Source organism: Falco naumanni, chromosome 2, assembly GCF_017639655.2.
Source record: "Falco naumanni isolate bFalNau1 chromosome 2, bFalNau1.pat, whole genome shotgun sequence".
Lineage (NCBI taxonomy): Eukaryota > Metazoa > Chordata > Aves > Falconiformes > Falconidae > Falco > Falco naumanni.
The window spans coordinates 17,086,273-17,098,627 of NC_054055.1; the positions used below are offsets into that span (position 1 = coordinate 17,086,273).

Consider the following 12,355-nt stretch of genomic DNA (forward strand, 5'->3'; position numbering starts at 1 on the left):
CAAGCCTGCATTGCCAGTATTGTGACATCTGAGCTATGTCTCACACAATTTTCCTCATACTTCACCTATTTTCCAGGGGTTTGTTACTTTGCAAGTAGAAAATTAGAATGTTTGTTTTTCTTTCAGGTGAAATACCTATTTTCTGATAAAACAGGTACTCTAACATGCAATATCATGAACTTCAAGAAGTGCAGTATTGCTGGAGTGACATATGGGTAGGCATGACTTTTTTTTTAATTTTTCAAACTCAGTAGTTTAATGTATGGGTATTAATAGTACATACTTTTAAATCAGAGCAGGATTAGAACATTGTTCTTCAGTTTTTCTAATGTATTTTGTGGTCTCAGTTAATAGCTTTCCTTTTCATGTCCTGCAACGCAAATTATGAAATGCAAACCTGGGGAGTCTTACATGAAGTAAAAAAACCCTCCCTTGCTCCCTAACTTATCTGATCATGATTTAGACTAAACCAGAAGCGCTAAATAACTTCTAGCCTTTCCAGAGGGAAGAAGAGGCAGCTCAAGAGTAGCAGATGTCAGTCATGTTTCTGACTACTTCAGATGAACCAGGATTTCATTACAAGTGTGTAATTGTAATTGTAGCTGTAGTGTAATATTCCTTGTATGGGAGGAATAATTTCTTACTGTTTTTGTTCTGTTATCCACTCAAAAGCATCCCTTTGAGTCATGCCAGTATTTCATAGCACTTGACTTTTTGAGTCTTGAATACTGAATCTTTGTCTTTGCTTAGTCTTAAATGAGTAGTTTTGAATGTGCAAGTTAAGATTTGAATTTCATGGTAGCTAAATTAGATACCTCAAAAGGCAGAAAACTTGATTCAAATGTATGCACAGCTGAACCCGTGATTCCAACATATGTTTGTATGTGTGATGACTCATTGATCTTTGCCTTACAGCTACTTTTTGGTTTGCAAGGTGGAATAAATGTTTTTTTTTCTCTCTTCTACCCCTCAGTCACTTTCCTGAGCTGGAAAGAGAACGCTCATCAGAAGACTTCAGGTAAATATATTCTAAGTGTTTGTGTTCTGTACACAACAGGGTGGGGACAGTCTATATAAAGACTGATTTCCAATTTGGGACTGGAAGAAGCCCAAGGGAGCATTATGTTAGAGTAAAATGCTTTTCCAGCAGGAGCTTAATGCTAAGTTGGTGGGTGGTGATGGATTTTCTCTTCTGCATAGAGAGATGATGGGTGAAGGGAGTTGAGTGATAGGCAGTGGCTGGGGTGGCTTGGATGCGTGTTAATGCAGTGGTTATAATTGCAGACAATAAAGTTAGAAGCTAAAAGTAACCTTTACAGTAACGTTACTACTTAGCTAGAAACTGAATGTTATTCTGCAATAAAGTTCAAACCTGACAAGGACAAGAAAAGGAACTTCAGTATTAAAATGTTGTTTTAATATTTAAACTGGGAAAGAGCTTGATACAGAGGTGTCTCATGTCAAGAGAACCCTGTTTTTCTTTATCCAGAGATTTAATGAATAGAGGTGATGGGTCTGTCCCATTCTACAGAAAGGTCTGAAAACATAGAAGTGTTATGCAGGTGTAATTTGTCCTGTTCAGATGAACAGGAAGGGAGGAAGGCCTATGGAGGCTGGTGTGGCTTTGCATGGCAAGTATAGCTAAGAAGTGAGTTTGCACCCAAGAAACAGGTAGACACTGAATGTTGTTGGAAAGCCACTTTCTGATGAATTAAGTTAGGCTTCTCAACTGGTCCAGCTCACTTCTATGATCACCTTCTAGGAAGGTGATATGATGGTATTGCTGGCTAGTTGCTACTTCTGCTGAGATGTAGTTTCTGTGAATGCCTCTTCTTTTTTTTTTTTTTTTTTTTTTTTCTGTGTTGGTTTTCTTTTTCTTCCAGTATTTTGCTGTTCATTACAATCTTTTCTCGCCTTGTATGGCACTTTCCTAGTTAGTTCCAGGTATAAATTTGGAATACTTCGGCTTAAAGTACTCCAGGGATCAACCTGAAGCGGAACTCACTGAGCAGAGAGGGAGCTTAAGGATATTGATTTTTGATGTACTGGAAAAGCAAGTCACCTTGAAATGGATGTTTTTCAAGTAAAAGCTGCTTGTGCTAGGTCTGTCCTAGGCAGTGTGTTGACACCTGAATCTTCTCAAATACACTTTCAAGCATAACAATTTTGCATTTCTTGCTCATGTTTTGAAGAAGTTGTTGCTCGCTTTAAGCAGTTTGTGCATTAGTCATTATCTTTTTATAATATTTTCAAGGGCAGTGGAATCCTAGGTTTTTTCTTCATTTCCCAATAAAATAGATGATGTAGTAAAGTTGGAAGTGTTGCTACTTTTGTTTGAATATGCTTGCCTTGCTCTGCAGCCAGCTACCTCCTACCAGTGAATCATGTGAATTTGATGACCCAAGACTGCTGCAAAACATCGAAAATGACCACGTAAGTCTGTTCTTTGAATATCATGTCATTTTAACACCCTCTTCTAAGTCTCTCTGGAATTGAATGCTAAAAAAAGTATTTGTGTGATCAAGTCTGCTTTACTGGTATATCATGCAAAACATACAGGGGGTAAAAAGGAAACAAAACAGCTCCCCCAGTGCCTTTCTACCCACTTGTTTTTACTAGTAAATTAAGGAAACGGTGGCATTGATGCAGATAACAGCCAGCTATAAAAGAGCTTAAAATATGCTAGTGTATATGGAAGATAATGTCTTCTAGCAAATGATAGCAGAAATTGTAACTCTTTCAAAAGAAAAACTACTTAGTGTTCAAACATCCGTACTGTTGAAACAGTAATCTAGAGCATTACAAGATAATTCTAGTCTGTGACTTGCTTTGAATACTGCAAATGCTGGGAGTTCAGATTGTGTAAAGGATGTAAGAGATGGGACTTAATTGCAATCTTTGGTTTAGCCTGAGACTTAGTGATTAGTAATTTTAGCTGAACTGCTGTGTCCTTAAGGAACCTAGTCAGGGAGAGTGTCAGTTTGCTGCTTATTCTGAAACCATGCACCTATGAGGTGTCTGACTGGAGACCAGGCAATTCAAGTCACTAGCAAAAAACCATGACCCTTTTCATCTGCAGAAGCTGTCTCACAGTGGGGGATCTGGGCATTGGCAGAGACAAACTCAGTTAGCTGATTGCTTTCCTTAGCATAACTTCTGTAACTGGGCTGGTTAAGTTTAGTATGAGCATCTGAAATACAGTTACAAGATACTGGTGGTGTGCAGCGAAGCTTTGCTTTCTGCTTTGCTTTACAGCGCTTAACTTGAAACGCAGCATGATGTAAATGCCTGAAGGAGTATTTGATTATTTCGTGTGGCACTACATATTCCTTGAGGTGATAGAGCTTGAAGATGGCTCCTGTATCCTAACCATCAGGAAGGTGCCCCTCCCCAGGGCAATGTACTGATTTCCTGTGTGACTTTTGTGATTGTCTGCACTGGAAGGTTTTCCCATTGGGCATCACTTGCAGCCAAGATTTGGTTACCTCCTCTTGTTCCTTTGGGTTCTGTTTGTTCACGTATGGCTACAGTTAATGTTTGTGGCAGTTACTGACTCCAGGTACTCCTGAGTGGAAGGCTGCTGGTTTAGGTGCAAGCTGCAGATAAAGTGTATTTGAGCTCTTACTTGCTGGCTGTTGCTTTAGGTACTTATACAGAAAAGTGCTTTGGTACGTTTTAAACAGACTCAGCAGAAGGGATGTGTATCAAATAGGCTGTGGGATAGATTTTTTTTTCATCTAGCTTTGAGATGGCTCCTTAACTTTGGGTTGTCTCTAATTCTCTGGGTAGAGCTTCTACTTTGGGAGATAGGAGGAATATTTGCTGTGGTTGCAGGCAAATAGAGGATTTTGGTAGTTGCCTTAGGTGTCACTTCAGATAGCTCAGAAGTCTTTGTTTTTCACAGGCTGAACTCTGATCTACCAAGCTTTCTTTTGGCTGACAACAGATGAATAGTGTTGTAGTTGCACAGCTGACTGAGTGTTTGAACTCAGCCCTCAGACAATCAGGGGTGGGTGGGGAGGCGGGGGAACTTCTTGCTGATAAGACTGAAGGTCTACCTTGTGTAGACCAAAGAAATCTCACAGCCTCACTGTACCGAAAGCATAGATGCTACCCACTGACACGTGGTGATTTAGCACAAGACACAACATTGCAAGGACTGCATGTGATAGTTGGCTTAGGAAGTTCAGGTCCGTTTGTCAGACTGCATCAGTGAGATGAGGGCTGGATTCTAGGATGGTGGGAGAGGGGGAAGGGTCACATGTTTCTAGCTTTTTGCATTATGTCAGCTGTTAAGGTGCATAACCTGCTTCCTTCTACCTGAAACTCCTTAGTGCATTAGTTTTCATAGCTAGTAGATGGCAGCAGATGCCACTTGAAGGTAGATGTCTGACAATCTCAACTCATTTAGTGAACTGCAGTGATAAAACTGAAGTGTTCTAGCACAAGGTGCCTTGTGGGGTTAGATGGTGCTATACTCAGCTGGGCAATGAATTACCTTTGAACTTATGACGTTTTGCAGCTGAAGCTGTCAATGCAATCTCTCACAAACACTCAGTAAGTGTTCATTGCTCTGGTCTTGAAAATTTTATTCTTTCAGTCCACTTGCAAGTGTTTAGAGCTGTCTCAGTGCCAAGTAATTTTCTTTCCAGGTTGGAAATAAGAAATTATGTACTTGTCCTCATGAGACTCTCTTCCATCTGCTAGGAAGATTTGTAGCAACCTGTATTGCCTCTAAATTTCATAGGTCTTTTGGACCACTGGTGTGTGAGGAATAAGCGATGGCCAAGTCCACTCTTGAGTAACAGTTAAAGAATTATTGCCCTGTAGGAAATGTTCCAAGGAAAAATAACTGGTCTTGAAAACATGTGGAGGTTTCACTTGGCTCCTTGGGGACTTTATTTGGAAGAAAGTACCTAGGTTTGTCTGCCTGTGCTTTTTCTTTGTAACAGCTTCTGTTGGATGAACTGTGGAGCTGTGCCAAGAGTATGATGCTGGCTTGTTTCTATAAGGGAAAATGATGTAAACTCTTACTAGAATAAGAATTAATCAGTTATTTCCAAACACTTAAATGTTTGGTGAATATGCTACATGATCTTTATCTTGGTGCTTCTGAGTTGCACATGTGCTCTGAATGAACTTGGTGTGGGGTTATTTACCCTGATGATAAGAGTGCAGGGAATGAGATCAAGAAGTGAAAGAACTAAAACTTGGATCTCATCCTAGACGACTCTATCTCTATATATTTTACTCTGAGCTTCCTCTACTTAATTTCCAATTGACATATGAAGTTTTTCTGTGGCACTCAAACGACTGCTTGTGCAAGCAGCAGCAAGCACGTGGTATAGCTGCAGATGCATGAATTGATTCGGTGAGTATGTGTGATGAGTAGTTTAGCAGCTGGCCGGGCAGAACAGATACTTGTGATCATGTTGAGTCTTTACCTGAGTGAAAGCGTTCATTTGGATCTCTCCACTGTATCTGCTAATTTTTGTGAAGTGTGTGAGAACTGAGGCTTTTATCCTATCTGGCTTTGTTGAAATGACAACTGTTGACAACTGATTCTTAATTCCTTTGGAAATAAAGAACCACAAAAGCATCCATAACTACTTACTGGAATGAAAAATGTAATTTATAGTACAGTAGGGGGGAAATACACTCAGGTAGTGAGAACCTCTGGGAGGATTTAGTTCAGAACGTAACTATTGCCTGAAAACGATCCAAACACATTGTTTTACAGCTCACAATTAAATTGTTATAGCTCAGTGAGAAATACTTTTCACTCTCCTGCTTTTACCCTTACTGTGCATGGGACTGGAGTACTCTTTTGCTCAAGCACAAGGCAGTATCTTTAATTACAAGCACAGGTCACATTTCAGTGGTTTTTTGAACACTTGCATTTAACTCTGTTGATATTCAAATGCTGATTAATGTTTTCTTTGAGTCTGTTCCTGAAATGTCTTGGTCCCCTTTAGTCTTACCAGCTTCACTGTTCTGGGGGTGTCCAGCATGGCTGGATCTTCACACTGCTCTCCAGATATTCTAATGAGCAAAACAGTAAGAAGCTCACATCTTTTTAAGATGGTGAGTCATGATTCTCCGTGGTAATGAAGTAGGTAAGTATTTTACTAGCTGTCCTCGGCAGAATGTGCTAAAAGTATTGAGTTCAAGTTGTTAGACTGTACTGTAACATCCCATTGGCTATTTCTAGGCCATTTGTTCAAAAACCTGTCAGTCCTGCTCATCTGGAAATACTGTGGATGTAGGCACTGATGTGATCCAGGTACAAGTAGGAGGAGAGATGAGTATCTTAAACTTCACATGCAACTTCCTTGTAACTTTATTGGGCTCTGAACAGTTGACTAGAATAAAGCAAAACAAAACACTGAGTCAAAACTCAGCCTTTTAAAGGAGCAAGGTGCACTCTGCAGAGCTACATAACTGTACATTTGTCATGCGTGTCCTTATCTGGCCCTTCTCACTCTGAAGATAGAAATTGCAGTGAATAAGGAAGAGCAGAAGGGGATGAAAACTTGTGATAGAGCTTCCTGACCCGTGGTCTGTGCCCTGCTTGTTAATGGTTAGTGGTGTACCTTCTAGATAGGGAAACTTTGCTTTCAGTGCAGATAATGCTTTGTAGATAATACAGAAACTGGTTCCAGAAATGTGTAACTGTGTCTCAAAATGTCTGTAGTTCTCAGTTTGTAGGGGCATTGTGCAAAGTAAGCTTAGCCAGTGGGGTGTATTGCTGGCATAGGTGGTTGTACACCAGGTGTTTAATTGATCGCTGGAGTAAGAGAAAGCAGTAACTTTCACCCAGAGCTTTTGGCACACAGGAAGAAAAATGGGCGGGAGAAGGCACTTAAAATGAGAGCTACCTGTGGACAGATAAACAAGAGACTAAAATATGCAAACTTGGTTTCTGCTACAGATAAATAGAAGCAAAAAATGGGGTAGGAAGAAATAGATCTGAGTTTAACAAATGAGCAGTCAAGGTGTGTCTCACAGAAACCATCAGTAAGAATGTGAGTACTAAAATGGCAGAGACTTGCTTTAGTAAAGGGAACAAAGTAATAAAGCAGAATCTGTTAACCTGTGGGACTTCTTGTGCTGGGGTCAAACTCTGCACATTGCAAGGGATGTATTGCCACAGAAGCCATTAAAGAATTTTCTGTTCAGAGCTCCGAAGTAGGAGTTTGAATGCTCTATCCTGATTCATGCCAGTGCAACAAATACTGTTGTCAGTGCTGGAACAATACAGAAAGGAAACCAATGACAGCTGTGGAGGAGCTGATGTGATAAGCTGGGCCTCTGTTGATCTGTTGCTATGGAATTGGAAGATTGCCATGTAATACATTGTGAGCTGTGAAAATGCCAGACAGCAACAAATTACATTGTTGGCTTGAAAGCAGAAATATATATGTAGGAAGGATTAAAGTCTGGAGACAGGTTGTTTCCAACTGATAGAACACATGCTATGAAAACGGGTGGGGGCTAGGTGATATAAGTGTAAGACGGACATCAAAGGTCTGCAGGAATGGATGCTGAAATGAGAACCTTGTAGGCTGTATGTTTTGAGATGGAGATAAAACTTTCACTGCTTTCACTGGAAATAATGGAGTAGCAGTAACCTCCTGACCAGTAATTTGTTGTGGTCTTAACATTTCACACACCACTCCCTGATTATATTCCATCCGTTCATTTTCTTGAACACAGCCTCTGCACTCCAGCATGTCAAAAGCTACAACTGTTAACTTGAGTGGCAAGTGAGCATACAATTCAGAAGTTCAACTATGCAAAGATAAAGGTTCTGTGTGAAACAGTTAATTTGAAAATAATGATGGAGTATGTGAAGTAAAACAAGAATATAACTATTGGATGTTTAGTCTTTTTGTTACACTTATTTACTTGCTTGCTTTTTGTTTATAGCAGTAAACAGTTAACACAATATTTGCCAGCTAACGTTGTTTTGTGGCATTCATAGTAATATACTTCCTGTTAATTCAATCTTGCTATTGCCAATGCATGTTTCTGTTACACAAGTGTGTAGCCTGTGCACTGTATTGAAAAAACAAACAAAAAGGCAACAGCTTTTCCCTATTCTCGGTCTTGTCACTGAGTTAGGACAAAGCTGTTTGGTTTTATTTTCGACACAGCTTGGCTTGGGGAGAAAAGCATTAACATGTCAGAGCCAGTTGTGAATGTTGCTGGTCTAATTCTGAGGAGTTGCATTTTAAGTACCTCTCTAAGTGGGAGTCTTCAATGTCTTGGTGGTTTTATAAAATAAGTGTGCTGCATTTCAGGTAGTAATACCGCATATACTCTTAGAAAAATGCATGTAATATAAGTCTCTCACATCAGGATATTTGACCGCATGTAGTTTTCACCTGAAAACTTCATGTAAACACTAGCCTTTTTTCTGGTGTGAAACATTCTGGTACTAGTAGCATCAGAATAAATTGTGTAGAAGTGTCTTTTAACATATTTAAAAACCCTTGGATTCTGTTGTACTAAAATCTTGTAGGATTCATCTCAATCTGATCTTGGTTTTAATATTAAAATAGTAGGGTTTTGGCCTGACCTTGTTCTAACAGGCCTTGTAATGCTCTTGGTTCTTGTAGCGGCTCTCTTCAGACAGAGTGTGTGTGTGTGCATATATATATATATAAAATATACTATGCTGAGGAAAACTCTGAAAACTAGATGATGTTTTCATATGCAGAAATTCTGTAAGCTTGTGAAGTCACCTAAGGCCTTCTGCAAAGGGAAAACTGCTAAGTTATGTCTGGCTGCCACTGAGCAAATGGTAGCATCAAAATCTTATGTCACAGCAGCCAACTGTGGATGTTATGGGTATAGCAGAGTTGAAGGGGAACATGTATTCACTTAAGCTGATTCAGCCAAGTGTCTTAAAGACCTGTGTCAACTGTGGATTAAGTTAGTATGGCAGGTTGTGAGCTGGGCAGCTGAGTACCGTTCCTGACTGCTATGAGACTGGGAATGTTGTGCCAGAGGCAGCAGTGGAAAGGAAGGAAGAATGGGATGGGGGACTTCATTTCAAGTCACTATATCTACAGTTGCCAGAACTTGCTGCTCAAAGGCTTGTGATTTATGTGCCATAGCATCTTCACGGAGTTGGAGACTTGGTGTCTCTAAGCACTTTAGAATGGCTGGTGACTGTGCAGTGTGTGGATGTTTTACATTATGTGCTCGTGCTGCTGAATGTGTAGGGACTGTTGATCAAATTTTTGCTTGGCTGGATGGTATGTTCCTGTGGAATAGCATGTGATGTTGTCTTCTACTGGCTAATCAGCTGCTGTCAGCTCTGGATGTTCATCACTAAGGCTGATGCAGGTGCAGTCATGGTGAGTTTAATTCTGGTGTGGTTACTGTCAATCTATTGAAAACTGTTGTGGAAGCTACGAAAGTAGTATTTCTTGCGGCTTGATTATCATCAACACTTTGTGGCAGACTTTTTTGTTTACATGAAGCTTGGGGTGCTACAAAACTGATGCTTTTGTGTGTGTGTGAATATTCTGTCTTTCCAGCTGTCTGCAACTTAAGTGAAGTCTGTATCATTAGCAGTCTAGTTCATTAATGCTGGCCCTTAACTCCGCTGTTTTGATGTTCTGGGACTAAGACAACTACTACAAATAGAGAACAGGAAATTTTTTTTTGGCTGTGATACTTAAGAAGTCTTCTCAGGTCAGCCTTCTCAGTCTGTGTGTAACACTAAACCTGCCTCTTCTGATGTCCTCTCTAGCCCACAGCTGTGCATATACAGGAGTTCCTCACTCTGCTGGCTGTGTGTCACACTGTCATTCCTGAGAGACAAGGAAATAAAATAATTTACCAGGCCTCCTCTCCAGGTTGGTTGTTGACTTATTTTCTGGGAGTGAAGAATTAGGGGAATATAAACAGATGGAAGGAAGGTCCAGAAATTTCTGTGAAGGTCACTGACTTTGAAAGCAAGGTGTTCCCCATGATGCTAGTGTAGATCTGGTATCTTCTGTCATCAATGCGTACTGCTTTTGAATGCCTCCTACAAAACCACCAAGGCCATGATGTTTCTCTAGAGCTAGGCTGGGCTTATGATCCCTTTTCGTCTCTTGAAACTACCTACTCTGGTTTCTCTGCAGCAGAGAAAAGCAAAAGTAGGACTTTCAGTGTCTAGAGCTGATATATGGAAGTACTGATTTGATTCTGTGTTAAGTTACTTGCTTTATTTGGCAGGAGTGCAAACTGTTTTTCTTGATCTAGTAGCTTCCTATCTATCTGTGTGCGGATACACAGTGCTGATACATGGCATAATAGATCCAAGAGCAGAGTCTTGGTCATATTAGGGCTTCCCCTTCGCCCATTTCTTTTTCCTTTCAGATAGCAGAGAGGTATTGAAGGAGGTAGGCAGGGTCAAAATGCAGAACAGCAGTGCCCTGCTCTCCATCAAATTTATCTCTGTTACTGAGGATGTTTCTAGAATTTTTATGGTGGTGTATTGAGTGATGAAGCAGCATTATTTCTTTTTATGTCTTAATAGAGTGCCTGAAGATTAGGGTGAAAAGCCCATGTAACCAATTCTGGTCACAGTGTTGGTGAGCTATGAGGAGAGTGAGGGAGCTGTAGAGGCATTAGGTTGCTGGAGTCGGACACTAAATCCACCTATATGGTGGTTGTGCTTCATGACACTTGTTCCTGAATGAGGTATAACTACCTATTCAAAGTAGAGCTGTTGGTGCTAGTGTCAGCTTGGTTATTTGAGCTCTTTAATGACACTGGTCAGTTCGGTCTCCAGAAGACCATGTTGCATTTCTATAGCACCTGAACTTGGTGCCTTTACAACAGAAAATGGATTAAGCGAATGTTATTGGAATTTAGAGTAACAGATCGTGCTTTCAGAACAGGTATTTCTGCTTTTTCATGTAGAGAAATCTGGCTTCTCCACAACAATAGTGTTAATGCTTCAGTAATTAAAGGTTATTTTATACAGATGGAGTATGAAGTTAGTGTAGTTGATACTGCATGGCCTTTGTAGGACTAAAATGGGAATGCACTTGTGGAAGAGTGTGCAGAGCTACTCTAGCAGCCCTACAGATAGGGAGTACACAGGAATGGGGGCTTCTGTGTTTCTGCACTGCGGCGAACTTAAGTATTGGCTTTGCAGGCCTTTTCTACCTATCTGATTAAACTTAAGCTGTTCTTGTATTGGCAGATGAAGGGGCGTTAGTGAAAGGAGCAAAAAAACTTGGTTATGTCTTCACAGGACGGACTCCACATTCTGTTATCATTGATGCGGTAAGTAGGTGTGCATGGCACAGACTGCCGAGCTCCTGCAGAGCATAAAGTGTCTCTTGTGTGGTTCTCCACTTCCTCTTTACAGTGCTTTTAGGATGCTACGTACAAAAAGCTTTTGCAGACTAGGCAAAGTTGTTTTACTCTGTTTTTCGATGCCAGGTCCTCTGCCTGTGCCACACAGCAGGGTAAAAGGAAGCTGCAAGCTTATATGGGAAACCACAGCACTTGAGTCTGAAGAGTATTTCTCTTGTCTGGGAAGCACAGATGAGAACACTTTCATATTAGAAGGAAACTTGCTGTTTGAGAGACTTTCTGACTAGTTATGTTTAATGGTTACTGTACTTGTAAATGTTTAATTCCTAGTTTTAAATTGGGATTTTTCTTCTGAGGAAGATCTTCCATAGAAGATGTAGCTGTTTAACAAGTTCTGCATGCAGGGGTGTGTAGTTAATGGGTTAAATAGGATACAGACAGACTCAAACTCAGGCAGCTTTGCTCTGACTTAAGCTGCAGTCTAAGCTAAAGTGGTCCCAGATTTACACAGGTGCATCTAGTAGGGTGCTTATTAAGAACAATGGATGTGTTGTTGTCTTTTCCCTCAGGTGTGTTCACTTTCAAGTTTCTTGGTGTATTGCTGAGCTAAGCATTTAAAACCTGTATTTTTCAAAGACTTGTCACAAACTTTTTACAGCTTCTCAGAAAACTGCTGCTTAGTTTAAGGGGAAGAGGTTAAGATGAGCCGTGTCATCTAGAGCTATGTAGGCTCTTCTCTGCAGGAGGACCTAGGCCCACCTGACCTTGTTCTGTACTCCCCATACATACCAAGCTGAGAGCATGGTCAGTCTATACCCAGCAATAAAAGCTGTCAGTCCAAGAGGTTCCTGTCTCTGCTCATTGCCTGTGTCAGTGGCTGTACAAGTAACGTAGGTTGGAGATCACTTTTGGTCTTGGGGATACTGCTGAATTGGTATGTACCTTGTAGGACATAACTCTGTACTGCAGTTAGATTTTGCTACAGCCCTTTCCTTAACCATGGAAAATCTCACTGGAATTGTGAGACTCC

General features: G+C 40.6%; 1 protein-coding gene across 5 annotated transcripts in view; it reads left to right on the forward strand.

Moving 5' to 3' along the window:
• ATP8A2 (ATPase phospholipid transporting 8A2) overlaps positions 1-12,355 on the forward strand; it is a 347,387-nt gene that overhangs the window by 77,502 nt on the left and 257,530 nt on the right. For all 5 annotated transcript variants that reach the window (XR_005826448.1, XM_040584302.1, XM_040584303.1 and 2 more), the window contains 5 exons: positions 127-215; positions 974-1,018; positions 2,361-2,433; positions 9,764-9,869; positions 11,210-11,292. Coding sequence is in view for 4 of the 5 variants with exons in the window: in XM_040584302.1 (XP_040440236.1) it covers positions 127-215; positions 974-1,018; positions 2,361-2,433; positions 9,764-9,869; positions 11,210-11,292 (396 nt within the window). In the remaining variant the exon portion in view is untranslated. The remainder of the gene's footprint in view (positions 1-126; positions 216-973; positions 1,019-2,360; positions 2,434-9,763; positions 9,870-11,209; positions 11,293-12,355) is intronic.